Source organism: Saccopteryx leptura, chromosome 2 (genome assembly GCF_036850995.1).
Source record: "Saccopteryx leptura isolate mSacLep1 chromosome 2, mSacLep1_pri_phased_curated, whole genome shotgun sequence".
In the NCBI taxonomy this organism is placed as follows: Eukaryota; Metazoa; Chordata; class Mammalia; order Chiroptera; family Emballonuridae; genus Saccopteryx; species Saccopteryx leptura.
In genome coordinates, this window is record NC_089504.1 from 287368125 (window position 1) to 287387047 (window position 18923).

The 18923-nt window shown below is 47.4% G+C and overlaps 1 protein-coding gene across 2 annotated transcripts; it reads left to right on the forward strand.

Annotated features, from left to right (window-relative positions):
- The first annotated feature begins 1734 nt into the window (after nucleotides 1-1734).
- PMVK (phosphomevalonate kinase) lies at nucleotides 1735-16621 on the forward strand. Of its 2 annotated transcripts, XM_066362351.1 has the most exons (5): nucleotides 1735-2099; nucleotides 4461-4524; nucleotides 8388-8540; nucleotides 11486-11615; nucleotides 12647-16621. In XM_066362351.1, exons 1-5 carry the CDS (start codon nucleotides 2005-2007, stop codon nucleotides 12781-12783), a joined length of 579 nt encoding a protein of 192 aa, XP_066218448.1. In that variant the 5' UTR covers nucleotides 1735-2004; the 3' UTR covers nucleotides 12784-16621. The 2 variants fall into 2 exon arrangements, with proteins under 2 accessions (XP_066218448.1, XP_066218449.1); XM_066362352.1 differs by lacking the exon at nucleotides 8388-8540.
- The last annotated feature ends 2302 nt before the right edge of the window (nucleotides 16622-18923 follow it).

An 18923-nucleotide genomic window follows, 5' to 3' on the forward strand; every position in this document is an offset into this window, starting at 1 on the left:
GTGCTTAGAATATGCCGTTGTGCAGATGAAAGTTAAAAAAGAGTAAGGAATGTAAATTTGTGATTTCCACATTGGGTGACTGATTACAAGCGCCATTTTAACAACTGGTTCACTGAACTCAACAAAAAATTAGGGCCTGACCAGGTGGTGGCGCAGTGAGTAGAGCGTTGGACTGGGATGCGGAAGGACCCAGGTTCGAGACCCCGAGGTCGGCAGCTTGAGCGCGGGCTCATCTGGCTTGAGCCAAAAAAAAAAAAAAAGCTCACCAGCTTGGACCCAAGGTCGCTGGCTGGAGCAAGGGGGTTACTCGGTCTGCTGAAGGCCCGTGGTCAAGGCACATATGAGAAAGCAATCAATGAACAACTAAGGAGTCCCAACGAAAAACTGATGATTGCTTCTTCTTATCTCTCTCCGTTCCTGTCTGTCTGTTCCTATCTGACTCTCTCTGTCGCTGTAAAAAATAAAAAATAAAAAAATTAGGTATCTGTTGGGTAGATAAAATGTATTATGCTTACTTTGTAAAAGATAACGTTGCCCACGTGGAGGCCGTTGCCCAGGTGATATTAATGTGTGTTGGGGGCAGGCAGGATCGTTGTAGCCTGGGGCTTGGTTTTGGGATTAAGCCTTTCTCACCCTTTTTGATGTGGGGCGGTACAATCCAATCATGCCTCAGAGAAGTGACTTTGTATTAGAGACTTCCCTATTTTGTATATTGGATTAAAGGTTTGGATTTCTACACTATAAAATGGGGGCAGAACGGGGGGCTTGCCCTCTCTTGGCTCCTGAGATTAGCATTAGAGGAGAGAGCAGAGCAGAGAGCAGAAGGAGGCCACGTGGAGGAGGCCAGGAGAAGCAGCCAAGATGGCGAAGTGCTGAGTGAGATGCCAGTTTGTGCAGTTTGTATCTGGGATAAGGAAGGAGATGGGGAACTGAGGAGAATAAGGCTGGTGAGCTAGAAACCTTTGATTCTAGGAAACTCGGATAAGTCAGTGGCTTTGTGAGCACTGAATGTGATTGGGTTTTGGAGCCCAGTGTATGTTTTTACTTGCCCGCCGGGTGCAAGCTAGAATTAAAGACTATGGCCCATCAGTTTTTGGCTCCGCTGTTTCTTTACCGACTGTCTGAATCCAATGCGAACCTGCATGGGCCAGAAGGCTGCTGTGATAGTAGTAGTGGCCGTGGCTTCTGGCTTTACAGTATCCGTTCTGCCCAACGGTGCAAACCGGCTGAATCCCACCACTGCTTTTAACCTCTGCTATGGATGTCACCTACGTACAAGTTCTCTCGCTTTCCAACACCTTTGGAGAGGAGGCAGCAGCTAGAAAAGCGATGTAAGCTTCTTATAAAAGCCTGGTTAACAACGATGTAGCATGAGTGCGATTAAGCCCCTACCCTAGTATGACGCCATCAGACCACCCTTCCGTGTCATTGTCTCGCTTCATCTCCAGAAAGACCCATTTTCATTGTGGGGTAAATACAGATTTGCTTTAGCACATGCTTTGTAATTCACAAATACAAAGACAGTTTGGAAAACTTATTCCACATGACCATGTGTATTCTTTTCAAATAATATTCGTAGGGTTATGAGGAACGGAATATGAGGTTCATATTAGGAGATTTTAAGATGTCACCTCCCTAGGAAGAAAATAGTTGCATCCAGTACACTCCCCCCTGCCTGTCAGCTAAGAAGGCGGGGCTGTGACGTCTGGTTCTGGGCGGGGCTGGGCTGTTCTAAATGAGGGCTGGGAGGGGAGCTTCTGCTGCAGAGATGGCTGCTCTGGGAATTAGCCTTCTTTGCCTCAAAATTTAATTTGTTTATAAGTTAATTAAAACGTACAGAAGTGCATATGCGGCTGGCAGTCCTTTTTACAGCTGTGGAGAAGACGCATGCGGAAGCTCTCTGTTGCCGCTCCATCTAGTGGCCACATCTGCTTTGCGCGGGTGGCCCAATTTAAGAGTTGGGAGTAGTGTCGTCTTTAGGGATCGTAAAGCGTGGGGGCCCCCATGGCCCAGGTGGGAGGAGGCCCCCGGCTGGTGCTGCTGTTCAGCGGGAAGAGGAAATCCGGGAAGGACTTCGTGACCGAGGAACTGCAGAGCAGGTGGGAGGGCGTCGGGAGGGAGGAAAGAGGGAAAAAGAGAAATCCCGTATCACGTGACACGAAGGGGTGTGTTTGGGTGTGATGGAGTGAGCTTTGGAGTAGGGGCCTCGGGTTACTTGTGAGAGACCACTGAGCGACCACTGAGCGGCGGGAAGTGGGGGAGATTGTCACCAGTACTTAAAAGAGCAGTCTACCCACGCCGACCTCAAAGAACCAAGCAACCACCTCTGCAGACTGTGAGCTGTAGGTCTCTCTCTCTCTCTCTCTCTTTTTTTTTTACAGGGACAGAGAGAGAGATAGATTAGAGACAGACAGGAACGGAGAGAGATGAGAAGCATCAATCATCAGTTTTTCATTGCGACACCTTAGTTGTTCATTGATTGCTTTCTCATATGTGCCTTGACCGCATGCCTTCAGCAGACCCAGTAACCCCTTGCTGGAGCCAGCGGCCTTGGGTTCAAGCTGGTGAGCTTTTTGCTCAAGGCAGATGAGCCCGTGCTCAAGCTGGCGAGCTCCAGGTCTCGAACCTTGGTCCTCCGCATCCCAGTCCCACACTCTATCCACTGTGCCACCGCCTGGTCAGGCTGTAGGTCTCTCTTCAAGAAGCATTAATAATAGTTACTACCAAGGCACTTTTTACACACTATTCCTAATGCACACAACAGTGTTGCAAGGTAACTGTTAAAAGACGAGGAAACTGAGTCACAGGCAAAGAATTTGCCTAAGACCGCACCCCAATTGTGTCTTGACTCCAGAGACAAATCCTTGCCCAGCACACCACCTAATAGGTGGGGTTTAGTGAGCCTTTATATTATGTGCCAGGCACTGTGTATATATTATCTCATTTAATCCCCCAAACCTCTTTTTAAGGTGTGATTAGTCAGTTTCTCCATTTCACAGATGAAGAGACTGAGGTTCTGAAAGTAAAAAAACCAAACCAAAGCTAAACTTGCTAGATCACAAAGTCATCTTCAGATCCAGGACTCAAATTAGACTTTAGCTTAAAAAGATAAATAAATAAAAATTAGACTTTAGCTTCAAGGAATGGGTTCTTTCTGCTAAACCTGCCTGCCTTCCCAAATAATACCTTTCACTCAGTGTTTTCTCTCAAAGCAAGATGTTCTGTGTGGGAGCGTTTTTGCTGAGGCAGTGACTAGGGGAGCAGTGGAGCCAGGAAGAAAGCAGGGTGGGGCTCCTTTCCTCTTGAAGACCAGGGTGGTGGGGGTACCTGGAAGTTGCTTTTGGGCATCAGATGGGTTCTAAGAGGTTGAGTAGGGCCCAGGGGAGAGTTCAGCACCTTAATTTTTTACCATCAAATATCCATCACCTTTTCCTAAGTTGCGTTTTTCCTTACCTGCAAACACAAGTCAAATAGTGGTCAGAAACACAGGCTCTGGAATTAAGACTGCTGGGATTCAAATCCTGACTCACCGCTTCTTAATATAAGATCTTGTATGAGTTTCTTACCCATATGGAGCCTCAGTTTTGTCATTTGTGGGATGGGAGTAATTATTGGGTGAGTGTAAGGATTAAAAGAAAGAATGCATGTGAAGGGCTTAGAAGAATTTTTGACACCTCCTAAAGGTGCAGGAACTAAATGTTGACTGTTAGTTTTATTTAACCAACACTAGTTTCATTACTTGCAATGTTGCTTTGGATGAGTCAGTTCTTTTCACTCAATCTCAGTTTCCTCATTTGAAACATGGAAATAAGAACACTTATCTTACTATGTCAGTGTTTAAGTGAATCTGTGAGCATACAGTATAATACAGTAAACCGGTGGTTGAATAAATTGAACTGAATGAATTATTGATGATGTGGTGACCAAGTCAGTTAAGACTGAGATATCCCTGCTGTCAGACAACTAGTTCAGGGGTCCAGCAGTAACCTAATCTAGCCAGAATATCACACTGTCAAAATTTTATTTTACCTTTTAGTTTCAGAGGTCTTTCACATTTATTTGTTTCACAATCTATGGAATCCTGGCCTGTGGTAGCACAGTGGATAGAGTGTCAACCTGAAATGCTGAAGTTGCTGGTTTGAAACCGTGGGCTTGCTTGGTCAAGGCACATACGACAAGCCATCAATGAACAACTAAAGTGAAGCAACTATGAGTTGATACTTCTCGTCCCCCCAAACCTCCATAAAATCAATAAATAAAATCTTTATAGAAAATCCTGTGGGAGACAGAACAGAAACTGGTATCCCCATCTTACAGATGAGAAAATAGGGTCAGGGAAGTTGAAACCTGATAAAGTTAGATAGATACAGAAGCAGAAATGAATTTCAATCCAGGCCTCTGGACCCTTCTGGGGCCTAGAAGGTCCCAGCTAATGGGGTTTGGATCTCCCTGTCCCACAGACTTGGAGCTGACATCTGTGCTGTCCTCCGGCTCTCCAGTCCCCTCAAGGAGCAGTATGCTCAGGTAAGGTGGTGGCTCTCTCTGACATCTGGTGGGTCAGAAGGAGCCAGCTTCCTGGCTTTGGTTGTTGTGGCTGTTTTTTGAGTCACTAGTCATAGTGTCCCTGTGGCTGCTATTGGCAGGGTAGTAGCCAGCTCTCAGTTTTCTGTGGGTGGACTTTGTGCGGGCGTTTTCAGCTTACACCTCAGGCTGCCTCCCTGGAGCACGTGCAGGAAAGCATGTGCAGGAAGGGCTGGAGAGGTGAGTTGGCAGCTCTGATGCTGTGGAATTAGCAAGGATCTACATATATTCTCTTACTCAGAAAGTATAACACCACGCATCACCACCTCAGCTGGCCTGCCACATCCCCTGAAACTCTCCCCTAAGAAATTTAGTTGTGTGAATTGTCAAGATATAGTATGAAGTGAAAAAAATAAGATTTGGAACATTGTATAGGGAATGCTGTATAAAAATGGGAAAAATTGTAAATATATTCAGCCATCCAACAAATATTTATGGGGTGTCTGCATTGTGTTAAACACTGTTCTGGTGCTTGGGATGTGTTAAAAACCGGGAAGGACACATAAGAGACTGTACCATCAGTGGCCTCCAGGGAGGGGAGCTACAGGCTGGGTGACAGGGGTGGGAGAGAGATTTTTTCACTGTAAATGAATGTGTATCGTTTGAATTTTGAACCATGTGGATTTTGTAAAAATAAATAAGATTCTTAAAATAGGATTTAAACAAATAAATGGGAACTTGTAGACCCTTAGACTTAGAAAGGAAATGTGGAGGGTCAGTTGTCCATTATGAAGAGCCCCGTGGCGGCCTGCCTTTCTGTCCTTGACCTCTAGGTACCCCCTTCCAGGCACCTGTGTTCATGGCCCCTTGGTCAGTTAGCCTAAGTCTGTGGCACACTTGTCCCCCTCTTCCGTATGACAGCCCTATCACATGGGAAGCATCTCCTGTACCACTGAGACTTCTCCCATCAGCTAAACAGACGCCATCATAGAATTACAGCCTGGGGAATCCTGGGTCAGTGGTTTTCACTTTTTTTTTTTTAGTGGGAACCTTTGGATGCTGAAGTTCCTGATATTCAGTAGACAGGCCAGGAGTGACTCTGACTGGGGGCACTGGGATGCCTTCCCTAGTGGGACCTGGGCACTTCTGAAGTACCTCAGGCCTCCAAGGGGGACTACAGTATGACTCCACATTTCTCAGATTGGGCATGGCTCAGACTATTAGCCAGGAGTCTGGGGTTGGAGGGGTAGGAGTTTGATCCTTTTTTTTTTTTTGAGAGAGAGAGAGGAAGGAGGACAGAGAGAGAGAAAGAGAGAGAGAAGCATCAACTCATTGCTCAACTTTAGTTGTGCATCCATTGATTGTTTTTTTTTTTTTTTTTTGTATTTTTCTGAAGCTGGAAATGGGGAGAGACAGTCAGACAGACTCCCGCATGCGCCTGACCGGGATCCACCCGGCACGCCCACCAGGGGCAACGCTCTGCCCACCAGGGGGCGATGCCCCTCCGGGGCGTCGCTCTGCCTAGACCAGAGCCACTCTAGCGCCTGGGGCAGAGGCCAAGGAGCCATCCCCAGCGCCCGGGCCATCTTTGCTCCAATGGAGCCTTGGCTGCGGGAGGGGAAGAGAGAGACAGAGAGGAAGGAGGGGGGGTGGAGAAGCAAATGGGCGCTTCTCCTATGTGCCCTGGCCAGGAATCAAACCCGGGATCCCTGCACGCCAGGCCGACGCTCTACCGCTGAGCCAACCGGCCAGGGCCAGTTTTTTGTTTTTTACAGAGAGAGTCAGAGGGAGAGATAGATAGGAACAGACAAACAGGAAGGGAGAGAGATGACAAGCATCATTTTTTTTTTTTTTCAGAGACAGAGAGTCAGAGAGAGGGATAGACAGGGACAGACAGACAGGAACGGAGAGATGAGAAGCATCAATCATCAGTTTTTCATTGCGACACCTTAGTTGTTCATTGATTGCTTTCTCACATGTGCCTTGACCGCGGGCCTTCAGGATTGTTTTTCATATATGTCTTGGCCAGGATCAAGGCAGTGACCCCAGGTTTCGAACTCATGACCTCAGCTGCTCTATCTACTGTGTCACCACCAGTCAGGCAGGAGTTTGCATTTTTGTAAACTCAGTACAAGTCTCAGATAGGCCAGCCTGCCCCTGCTGTCTGGAAGTCCAGCACCACTCCATCCCCCACTCTCATTCAAACACAGAAACAAAACTAAGTGTTAATGTATTGATTTAAGTCACAGTGGGAAATATAACTGACAAGTAGACTATAATGCTCCTAGTGGCCACTCTTTCCCTGTGGTAAAAGGCAGTTTATGCCTGACCAGGTGGTGGCGCAGTGGATAGAGCGTCGGACTGGGATGCGGAGGACCCAGGTTTGAGACCCCGAGGTCACCAGCTTGAGCGTGGGCTCATCTGGTTTGAGCAAAAGCTCACCAGCTTGGACCCAAGGTCGCTGGCTCAAGCAAGGGGTTACTCGGTCTGCTGAAGGCCTGCGGTCAAGGCATATATGAGAAAGCAATCAATGAACAACTAAGGTGTCGCAATGTGCAACGAAAAACTAATTGATGCTTCTCATCTCTCCATTCCTTCTGTCTATCCCTCTCTCTGACTCTCTCTCTGTCTCTGTAAAAAAAAAAAAAAAAAAAAAAAGGGCAGTTTAACCAGTTTGTGGCTGCTGACATCACCTTGGAACAGGAGGTATAGGTAGAAGTAATTTGACTGGCCAGGTCATAGCCCCTCAGTTCACAGATGAAGAAACAGAGTTCGAGGGTAGAAGGTCTGTTGCATTGAGTTGTAGGAGCTAGAATCCGAACTATGTGATGTTTTTCAGACCCTTCCTGTCCTGGGGCCCTCTGGACAGACCCCGCCTCCTTGTCAGTGTCCTTGGAGAAGGGAAAGCCTGGTCTGGAAGCAGCTCCCCAGGGGATCAGAGCAGCCTCTCCTCCAAGAGTCCTCTGGGTGTGGGAGGCCCCAGGAGTGCCCAGAGCCAAAGGGAATGATGCTGTTTCAGCAGAGGTGCCAGTGATTTGGGGGTAATGGGAGAAGGAAAGAAGTCAGGGAAGCCATATCTCCTGGGCTTTGAGATAGGGGCAAATGATGCCAGAGTGGGTAATGGGAAGATATGGGATGCAGTGTTTTCAGATTTCCAACTTTAGTTGAAGGCTAAGCCTATGCCAGGAAGTGCAAAATAACTTTTTTTTAAAGTGAGAAGAGGGGAGGCAGAGAGACAGACTCTTGCATGTGATCTGACTGGGAACTACCTGGCAAATTCCCTATGGGGTGATGCTCTGCCCATCTGGGGTTGTTGCTCTATTGCTCAGCAACTGAGCTAGCTCTTTTTAGCACCTGAGACTGAGGCCACGGAACCATCCTCAGCACTCAGGGCCAACTCACTTGAACCATCTTGAACCATCAAGCCATGGCTGTGAGAGGGGAAGAGGGGAGAGGGGTTGAGAAGCAGATGGTTGTTTCTCCTATGTGCCCTGACTGGGAATCGAACCTGGGACATCCACATGCCGGACTGACGCTCTACCACTGAGCCAACTGACCAGGGCCCAAATTAATTTCAGGATTAGTTTAAGTCAGAAATAATTGGGAAGGTAAAACTGTTGCAAAAACAAACATAAAACCACACTACACATTTAAAAGACTAAGTGGAAAAATTTCTTCTGTACATGTTTGGGATTTCTTTGTTTCCAGAGCCTATTCCTTGCAGGCCTCTGTCTTGGTGGAAACCTTGTTGGTTCCTGCATTGTCCTGGGGAAGGGTGGGTGAGAGAAGGGATGGCCCGTCCTCTGTTTTAGGAAAGGCCATCGAGGTTGAGAGGCTGGGGCATACACATAATATGCTTTGGGCAGGAGCATGGCTTGAACTTCAAGAGACTCCTAGATGCCAGCACCTATAAGGAGGCCTATCGGAGGGACATGATCCTTTGGGGAGAGGAGAAGCGCCAGGCTGACCCAGGCTTCTTCTGTAGGAAGATTGTGGAGGGCGTCTCCCAGCCGGTTTGGGTAAGAGTGCTGTAAGGCAGCATTAAGAAAACCCCATTTCTCCAATCCTTGCCTTTCCCCAAATAAATATCCAGTGTGTTCATTTCTCTATTTCCACTGCCACTTCCCATGTTCCAAGGCCCCCCATTCCCCGCCCCAGACAACCTAGTAGCTCCACACTGCTCCCAGCTTTAGCTCTTGTCCCGCTATGAGTCATTGACCACGCAACAGCCAGAGTGACTTTTGAAAACATAAACCAAGTCATGTTACTTCTTTATTCCACTGTTCTAATGAACAAAACCAAACTTCTTCTTTGGGCCTAGAATGATCTGGCTTCTGCTACCCTTTAGCCTCCTTACTCTTTTTTTTTTAAAGATTTTATTTATTGATTTTTAGAGCGGAGAGAGAGAGAGAAAGGTGGCAGTGAGAAGCAGAAAGCATCAACTCATAGTTGCTTCTTGTACATGTTTTGACCGGGCAGGCCTGGGGTTTTGGTTTTGAACTGGTGACCTCAGTGTTCCAGGTCGACACTTTATTAGCCTCCTTACTCTTTAAGCTGCAGGTACACTGCCTTTTTTTTTTTTTCTTGTTCCACAAATAAATTGAGTTCCTTCTGGTATCAGGGCCTTTGCACATATTCTTCTACCTGCCTGGACTGCCCTTTCTTTCCCTTTTCACCTGATTAGCTTCAGCTCAACTTCCTTGGCACCTCTGTAGGGAAGTCTTCCTTGATACCCATGTCTTAACTGGTGCTCCCTGTCAGGTGCTCCCACAGCACCTTACCCTTTTCCTTCCACATTAATCTTGGCATTATTTCCTGTATGAAGTCTGGTTCCAGATGATTTGGGGATGCATTAGTGTAAACATGCAATGAAGTTCCTGCCTTCAGGGAGCTTACATTGTAGCTGGGGGTAGAGGGAGGTAGACCCTAATGTAATATAGAATCTGTTAGGTGGAGATAAACAGTAAGTGGCAACACAAAGCAGGCCAGGGGTATGAGAAAGGCTGGGTTGCTGCTTTACTAAGGGTATAAGAAGGCCTCTCTGATATGATGACATTTGAGCAGGACCTGAAGAAGGTAAGAGAGTAAGCCGAACAGATATTGAGGGGGGGGGAGTGAGTGGCAGGAGGTCAGATCATGTAGGTTCTTTGGAAGAGCCTAGATATTTCTCTGTATGAGATGGTGACTCAATGAGGGTTCTTTTTTTTTTTTAATTAAGATCTTATTTATTGACTTTACAGAGAGAAGAGAAAGAGAGGGAGGGGAATGAGAAATATCAACTCATAGCAGCTTCACTTTAGTTGTTCACTGATTCCTTGTTCTATGTGCCTAAACCAGACAAGCCCAGGGCTTCAAACCGTAAACTTCAGTGTTTCAGGTTGATACTCATCCGCTGCACCACTGCAGGCCAGGCTCAGTGGAGGGTTTTGAACAGAGTAGGGACATGATGCGATCTGAGGTTTAAAGGCTCCCCCTGGCTCTGGGGGGAAGTGCAGGAGTGGAAGCAGAGAGCTGGGGAGAGGATCTTCCCACCAGATAGGCACAGTGGCTGTGTCCCGGCTCTGAGTGGTGGGGGAAAGGAGAGAAGGGCTTGATTCAGCATAGCTTTCGAAGGTCGAACCAATGGGACTTACTGGTGTGTTGGCTATGGGTACAAGGACAGAAGACAGAGCCAAAGATCTTATTTTGAGCAGCTGGTCAAATAAAGTTGTCGTTTTCTAAGACAGGAAAGGTGTGGGAGGAACAAGTTTGGGAGAAAATCAAGAGTCCGTTTTGGCAGTGGTGAGGTTGAGATACTTGTGGACATGCACCATGATTACAGTTATTAGTGAAGATGCTTGCTTAATGTCCGTCTCCCACAAGACTAGAAGCTCTGAGAGGGTGAACAGCAGGTCTTTTTTGTTCACCACTCTATTTACAGCTCCTGGCACACAGTAGGCACCTGCTATAGTACTTGATGATTCATTCATTCATTGAACATATGTTCCTGAGTGTTTATGTGTCAAACAGTGCACTAGGGGCCAGGGACATAGCAGTGAATGAGACAAAGCCTTTCTCTCATGTAACTGACTCGTGTAGGGCAAACAGACAATAAACATACAAACAAATAAATAGTGATGATTTTAAGAGTACTTAGTGCTCAGAGAAAAATAAGTAGCATATCAGAATCAAGAAGGACAGGTAGGACACCAGGTTGGTAAGGAAAGCCTCTCTGAGGAGGTGACATTTGAGCAGAGACTTCTATGAGGTGAGGGAACCGACCTTATGATTATCCAGGCAAAGGGAGTTGGACGTGCAAAGGCCCTGAGGGGGAGACCCGGTTGGCATGTTTGCGAAACAGCAAGGAGGTCAGTTGGCTGCAGTGGAATAAATGAGGGGAAGATGATATGAAATAGGTACCAGATGTCCTAGGGTTTATAAGTTGGGGTGAGAACTTTGGATTTTATTAGAATGATGGGAAGCCTTTGAGAGGTTTAGGGCAGTGGGCTGACAAGAGTTACATTTATGTTTTAAGAGGTGCTGGGTGAGAGCAGGGACTTGTTACAGTATCTTGTTTCTGGCCCAGTTCTGGCCTCATACCCCTGGCCTGCTTTATCTGTAAAATGAGTGTGCTGATTTGGCTGAACTGATTTCAGAGCCTGAGGCCTCTTCTTTAGCACAATGATGACCAGCATGACCACAGATCACAAGTATGTCCGTGTCAGAGAGTGTGGGCAGAGTGGGCTGCAGGGTGCAGCAATCAGGAAGGGCTGCCTGGAGGACGAGGGGATATCTGTCCCAGCTGGTTGGGGATGGGAGTACACTTGTCTGGGTTTGGTAGCCCCCCAGTAACCCTATCGTGCTCCTGCTTATTCAGAGGGGGGCTGGGTCTTCCCTTCTTTCCCCCTTACCCTCAGTGCCCTCCTGTCCTGCTGCTCCCTGCACCATGTCCTGCTGGTCACCTGTCTGTGTCCCTTCTCTGCAGCTGGTGAGTGACACACGGAGGATGTCTGACATCCAGTGGTTCCGGGAGGCCTATGGGGCTGTGACACAGACAGTCCGCGTGGTGGCCTTGGAGAAGAGCCGACAGCAGAGGGGCTGGGTGTTCACACCAGGTGAGCTGCTCACAACCTTTGCCCCCGAGACTCGGCACACAGGCTGCCACCCTACCTATAGACAAGGCCAACTGCTCCTGTGTTCTAGGCCATCTGCTCTTTCCCTGGAAGGCTGTGGGAGAGTGAGCAAGGGGTTAGAAAAAGGAATCTGAGACTCAGGAGTATCTCCAGGTTAGAAAGTGGAGTAGGGTGGGGGCAGGTGTCCCAAGGGGTAGAGGTTTCCCATGATTTTCACCTCGTACCCTTACCTAGGCTGTCCTTTCTAAGTCAGTGGACTCCTAGAGGTCTGGCTGAGGCCCACCCCCAGCCCAGTGGGGGCTGACAGTGGGTCAGAGGCAGGCCTGATAACTCACTCCTGTTTGGTTAACAGAGTGGAGGGCGGGGGCAAGAGGAAGCAGTACCAGGCAGCCTCAGTGGTGCAAGCCCAGGACCTGCTCTGTGGCAATTCAGAGACGCAGTTCAGCCTCCTCCTGCCCTAAAGAAGCAGTCTCACTGTGACTCGGGGACATTCAGATCCAGTGGGTACGGCCCCTCCTCATGGCTGCTCATCTCCTGTACTAAGTGCTTTGAAACTCACTTTATAGGTAAAACAAACCTGCCAGGTGATGCTGGTATTACTCTTCTCCTTGTCAGATGAGTAGGGCACACACTGCCTCCCTAGAGGATTGAATCACAGATTTAGGGATAGAAAGCAAATAACATATCGAGTTTCACATAAAGGAAAGTGCAGCGCTCTTTTGGAGTGTCTGGTTTTAGGTGACCCAGTCCACCTTCTGTAGGAAGTGGCAAGTGGAGAGTTTATTTGGTGGAACCCTCTGAGGGCTTAGGCGGCTGTGGGCTACTGAACCTGCTCTCAGGGTGTTTCAGGGGGTTGGGACATATCTTCGTGGGGGTGGGTGGAGCTTGGCTCTGGAGTGGCAGAAGAGAGGCCAAGCGGGTGCTGCTTCACCTAGGACCTGCAGGCCTCCATGCCTGCTGCCTGCTATTTGTCTGGAGGGAGTAGGCTTGACCTCACTATGCCTCTTCCACAGGAGTGGACGATGGTGAGTCAGAATGTGGCCTGGACAACTTTGCGGACTTCGACTGGGTCATTGAGAACCACGGAGATGAGCAGCGCCTGGAGGAGCAGTTGGAGAACCTGATAGCATTTGTCCGCTCCAAACTTTAGTTGTCAGGTGCTAGGAGCACCAGAAGCTGCTGGGGTGAAGGGGGTGGGGGGCGAATTGGGCTGGACCTGTGGTTGCTGATGCTGGCCAATGTGAGGAGTATGTGGAGGGCCTCGGTCCAGGTCTCTGGGAGGCCAGCAGGTGCCAGACAAGTCAAGAAACTTCTAGGACTTTACTTCTTTATGGACTCGACTGCCCTGCCGCTTAGGAGGAGAATTAAAGGACAAAGGGCTGTGTTTGAAGCAGAAATATCACCATCTCCATGGGTACCTGGCCTGTCAGCCTGTGGTGGCCTTGCTTCCTCATCAGGGTGCTCTCAGCCCCTTGTTCTGGGCAAGAGTACGGGCACTAATAAACCTCCTTGGAGCACATGCTCAGAACTGGACATCTCTCATTTCCCAGGTGCCAGCCCATCCTGTGTGGGGCTCAGAAGGCTTGGGTTGTCCAGGTAGCTGTAGGTTCCTGTTTTGCCTTCCACATGGGCTGGAATGTACCCTGCAGAGGCTGACCTTGGATCTGACACGGGAAGCCACCTTGACCTGGGCCATGCGGGCAACAGGTCTGTGTCAGAGACAAGATTGGGGTCTTAGGGTCTCATCTTCTGGGATGGCCCCAAGAGAGGCTCAGTACAACAAGTACCCTTAGGGATAGACGTATTGGAGAGGGGCAAAGGCACCAGAGATCAGTGGTTCCTAGTAACCACTGAGTGGCTCTGGGCAAGAAACATTACTATATGCCTCAACTTTCCCATATAGGGCCTTGGACTTGACTCCTTTTATATAGGTAGCCTTATACAATTTGTAAATTTCTTCTAGATTCTTCAAAGCCACCTGTGAAATGGGCAAGGAGAATATTTTCATCTGCATTTAGCAGATGCCAAGAACTCGAAAAGTGAAACAGCTTGCTCAGGGTTAGAGGTCAGTGCTCAGACTGGAACACAAGTAGGCTGCTTTACTCCCGACCAGGTGCCCTCTGCCACATGCCTTTGGGTATAGTACAAAGTCCCATTGCTCCTTGCCATCCTCAAGCCCGGCCTAAGCATCCTACTCTCTGGCCCTGGCTTTGTTTTTCTCTTGCAAATTTTGTTGTTTCTCACAGGAGGGGCCAACCAAAGAAATTACATTAGTCTCAACATGACCCAAACTGAACTTCACACACTTCTGCCCAAATCTCCTCCCTTTAGATCACCTGTTCCTGGTACTAGTTTCCTGCTTTATCCCGTTATCCAGGCTTGAGAGCTTAACAGTTGTCACGAACTCCTCTCTGTTCCTTGACTGCTGGGGCTAATTGGCCACCATGTTTTGTTAATCTGACCTGCCTGTGTCTCCTTTTGGGGTTCTCACAGGAAGATAGACAGCTTTCTGGTAGCTGGGGCCATGTTTCTCTTAGAGTGTGCCCCTGGCTCCTGGAGCTGTGCTGGTACACAGAAAATGGGTGCAACTGAACGTGTGGTGAGGCAGGACTGCAGAAGTCACGCTGAAATCTAGTAGGTGATCATTTTGTGCAGTACACATTTCTTCACTCCCAACCAGGAACTCTGTCCAAGCTCCAGGGCCTGGAGCTCTGTTCCCTGTTCCCATGCTGGCTCAAGCCAGGACTGGCTTAAACGCTGCTGGAACCCTTTCCAATGTGGAGCGCTGGCCTTTCGGGGTTCCTCTCGGAGGTCTGGCAGGGACTGTTTGTGAGCCTGCCCCCCCTCCTCTGAGCACTTTATAGTCATCCTAAGTTTGCAACCCAAAGAGTTTGTCTCCTGATTCCCCAGCAACAGTTGGTCATTTCTGCGACTGGTATTTTTCAAAAGCATCTGCAGTGGGCTCCAGAGGGGCATCTCCAGGCAGCAGCGGCAGTGCCCTAGGACACAGGATGGTGCTCGCCAGGGCACCTCAGCTGCGGGGTCGTGGAATCCCATCCTCCTTCCTGACATTCTCTGCGACACTGATTTCAGGTTCCCTGGCAGCTTGGGGTACACCTCTCCCTTTCCCCTAGACTGAGAGCTCCTTGGGGAGTGAGCCTGAGCCCTGTCCACCTTTGTGTCCCCAGTGCCTGTCACCCGCAAGGGGATGTTTTCAGAATTAATGGGAAAAAAAAGAATAAAAGAATAATATTGACCAAATTTAAAGCTCTCAGTAATAACAACTGTGTGTTTTTCAGGATTGCTATTTCAGATATTGTGCAAAAGCCTTTCATACAGAGGTAGGTGGTTTTATTCCCATTTAACCTGAGGACCCCTGTGGATCCTCCTGTGGGCTCAGTAGTGACTGCAGAGCCAGCGCCAGGGGCAGTGTGTCTGGCCCCAAAGCCTGTGCTTGGAAGCCCTGTCTCTGTCAGTGTGAGAGAATGCAGTGGTGCCTCCTTAGTTTTTTTGGTTTTTTTCCTTAGCAAGAGTGGCTGGGGGTGGGTGCAATGAGGGAGTAGAGAGATGAGAAGCATCAACTTAATAGTTGCGGCACCTTAGTTGTTTATTGATTGCTTTCCCATACGTGCCTTGACCTAGGGACTTCAGCCAAGCCAGTAACCCCTTGCTCAAGCCACCAACTTTGGGCTTCAAGCCAGCGACGATGGGATCAATCATGTTTATGATCCCACACTCAAGTGAGTGACCCGATGCTCAAGCTGGTGAGCCTGCTTTCAAACTGGATAAGCCTGCACTCAAGCCAGTGACCTTAGGGTTTTGAACCTGGGTCCTCAGTGTTCTTGTTTAGGTGCTACCTCCTTAGTTTTGAAAGCAGCCTATTCCTGCCTTCATAGGTGAGAGATTCAAAGCTTAGGATGGATGTGAACTTATACAGTGTGGTACCAGACTAACAGATCACTAATTGTTTTTTTCCCCTGCTTTATTGAGATATAATTGACATATAACATTGTGTAAGTTTAAGGGGTACAATATGATTTGATACATATGTATATTGCAAAATGATTATTGCAAAATAAGATCTGTTAAACCTCCATCGCCTCACATAATTGCCACATTTTTTTTGGTGGTGAAAACATTTAAGATCTATTCCCTTTGGCCCTGGCCAGTTGGCTCAGTGGTAGAGCGTTGGCCTGGCGTGCAGAAGTCCTGGGTTTGATTCCTGGCCAGGGCACACAGGAGAAGCGCCCATCTACTTCTCCACCCCTCCCCCTCTCCTTTCTCTCTGTCTCTCTCTTCCCCTCCCGCAGCCAAGGCTCCATTGGAGCAAAGATGGCCCGGGCGCTGGGGATGGCTCCATGGCCTCTGCCTCAGGCGCTAGAGTGGCTCTGGTTGCAACAGAGCGATGCTCTGCCCTGGGCAGAGCATCGCTCCCTGGTGGGCATGCCGGGTGGATCCCAGTTGGGCGCATGCGGGAGTCTGACTGCCTCCCCGTTTCCAACTTCAGAAAAATACAAAAAACAAACAAACAAACAAACAAAAAAGATCTATTCCCTTAGCAGTTTTCAACTAAATAATGCAGTATTGTTAAGTATAGTGACCATGTTGTGCATTGGATCCCAGAACTTACTGTTCTCATAACTGGAGGTGAACCTCCCCAATTCCCCTACCCACCAGTCCCTAGCAATCATTACTCTATTTTCACATAGTATAATGCCTAATGCTCTCAGGGTCCATCCGTGTTGTTGCAAAAGGCAGAATCTCCTCCTTTGTTTTGGTTGAATAATGTTCCAGAGTTGTTTTCTTTTTTGTGTGTGTATGTATGTATATATAATGTACCATACATATAATATACCCTATGTACATAAAATACATATACATATATATAAAATGTTATATGTATAATATTTTCTTTATTCATCCATCCTTGGACATTTAGGTGTTTCCATGTATTGGCTATTGTGAGTAATGCTTAAATAAACATGTCAGTGCAGATATATCTTTGAGATAGTGATTTCTTTTCCTTTAGGTATGTACCCAGCAGTAGGGTTGTTGGATGGTGACGTGTGTGTGTGTGTGTGTGTGTGTGACAGAGACAGAGAGAGGGACAGACAGACAGGAAGGGAGAGAGATGAGAAGCATCAATTCTTTGTTGTGGCACCTTAGTTGTTCATTGATTGCTTTTCTCATATGCGCCTTAACCAGGGGGGGCTACAATAGATCTAGTGACCCCTCGCTCGAGCCAGCAACTTTGGGCTCAAGCTGGTGAGCCCTGCTCAAGCCAGATGAGCCTGCACTCAAGCTGGCGACCTCAGGATTTCGAACCTGGGTCTTCTGCATCCCCGTCAGACACTCTATTCACTGCGCCACTGCCTGGTCAGGCTTGACTTATAGTGTTAAGTTTAAACATCAAGGAGGCAGGGATGAAGCAGAGAGAGGAAATGGAGCTGGAGGGTCTCATATGTCGTTGGAAGGGGCGCTGACCTAGTTCCTGGCTCTGGGAATTTGGAAGAGTCGTAGGATATGACATGAGAAGCCAACAGGCCCTTCCCCCACTCTCTGACATGGTGGCACTGATGATTCTTAAAATGGGAGACTCCAGTGGCTAACTGGACTCACTGTTGCTGCACTTGGAGTTCCTCTATACTTAAAATAACAAAATAAAAATGCTAATATTTCTCTATCAAAATCAAGAATAACCCCAACTTCTGAAACCCTGTGTTATGATGAGAGCTATAGCTGCTTTTATTTCAGGACATTCTTCCCACCCTACTAGTCTTCATTAGCCTTGTCTGTGATTATAATCTCAGAGTATTGCTATTAAGTTATTTTGTAATACGTATTATGTATATGTTATTTTAATAATGATTTGTACTAACATTCTCTCTCTCTTTTTTAATGTTTATTTTATTGGTTTTAGAGGAAGGGTAAGAGAGAGAGAGAGAGACAAGAAAGAACACCGATCTGTTCCCGTATATGCCCTGACCAGGAATCAAACCAGCAACTGTTTTGGGGTGATGCTCTAACCAACTGAACTATCTGGCCAGGACAACATTCTCTTAACATTATTCTATTATTTAAATTTTTTTTTGACAGAGACAGAGAGAGAGTCAGAGAGAGAGAGACAGATAGGGACAGGAGAGAGATGAAAAGTATCAATTCTTTGTGTGGCTCCTTAGTTGTCCGTTTATTGCTTTCTCATATTTGCCTTGACCCCGGGGGCTCCAGTGCCACAGACCAGCATGGCTCCTAGTTCTGAGACTTAAGAAAAAAGGATGGAATTGGAAGGACTCTTCAATGCTGATGGCAATATCCTAGTGCCCCATAGCCCCAGTTTTATTTATTATATAGTCATATGCAAATCAAGGAAGTCCTTGATACAAAGTTACACATCTGCTGCTAAGACAGGAACTCTCCCAAGGCATAAACAGGAATCCTTCTACTATGCATAAGTGAAATCAACCAACATCTGAACAAACAAAGAGTAAGAAGAAGGGCATGTAAACTGCTTCCAACAACTTAAGGAAGCAAGTGAAGTGGGTGCAAATACTCAGCATCATAGCCAATATGGAAGTGAAGGGGGAAGAACTTAGTCTTTTGCTAAGACTTGAATCTACAAAGGCTTTTTGCCATTTACAGTCCACAACATATCCCCCTTTTCTTTTTTCTTTTTAATTTGTGTGCTGAGATTTGCACTCATCTGATTACCTAGTTTCCCAGATTCTAATTTGGAGGCAGACTGAAAAAATACAGAATAAACACAAAATTAGCATAGCCAATGCTAACAGATACCCAAACAAGCATTCTAATACATTACAGGAATTAAAGCCTTCAAGCAAATTCTTAGCCAATATAACAGGATCTATAAAAGAGTCTTTGCTGTTTTGAGTCTTGTGTACTTACCAAGTCCATGCTGACACAAAATTATTGCATTCCCTGCAAATGCAATCCAACCCTAGTTCAGTCTATTAAGAGCTGTCACAGGAGCAGGAGTCCAGGAAAAGTCCACATCCAGGAAAAGTCCGCATGGCACTGGAATTGTTGTCACATTTCTATACTTTGCAGCTTTCGTCCAAGTCCCAATGACCGCTGTTTCTAGCTGGTAATGATTCAGGTAGACTGGAAAAGCCATCTGCAGGCATGTGTGAAGATGGAGCTTCCATTCTCTGGAGAGATGAACCCAGGGGGCTTTTTCCTGGAGCTTTACAGCTGTGGGGTAGTGAAGAGAACCTTGGGATACACTATGCTGGGTGGCAAAGGTAAGTTCATAACAGAAGTTAGCAAAAAGGA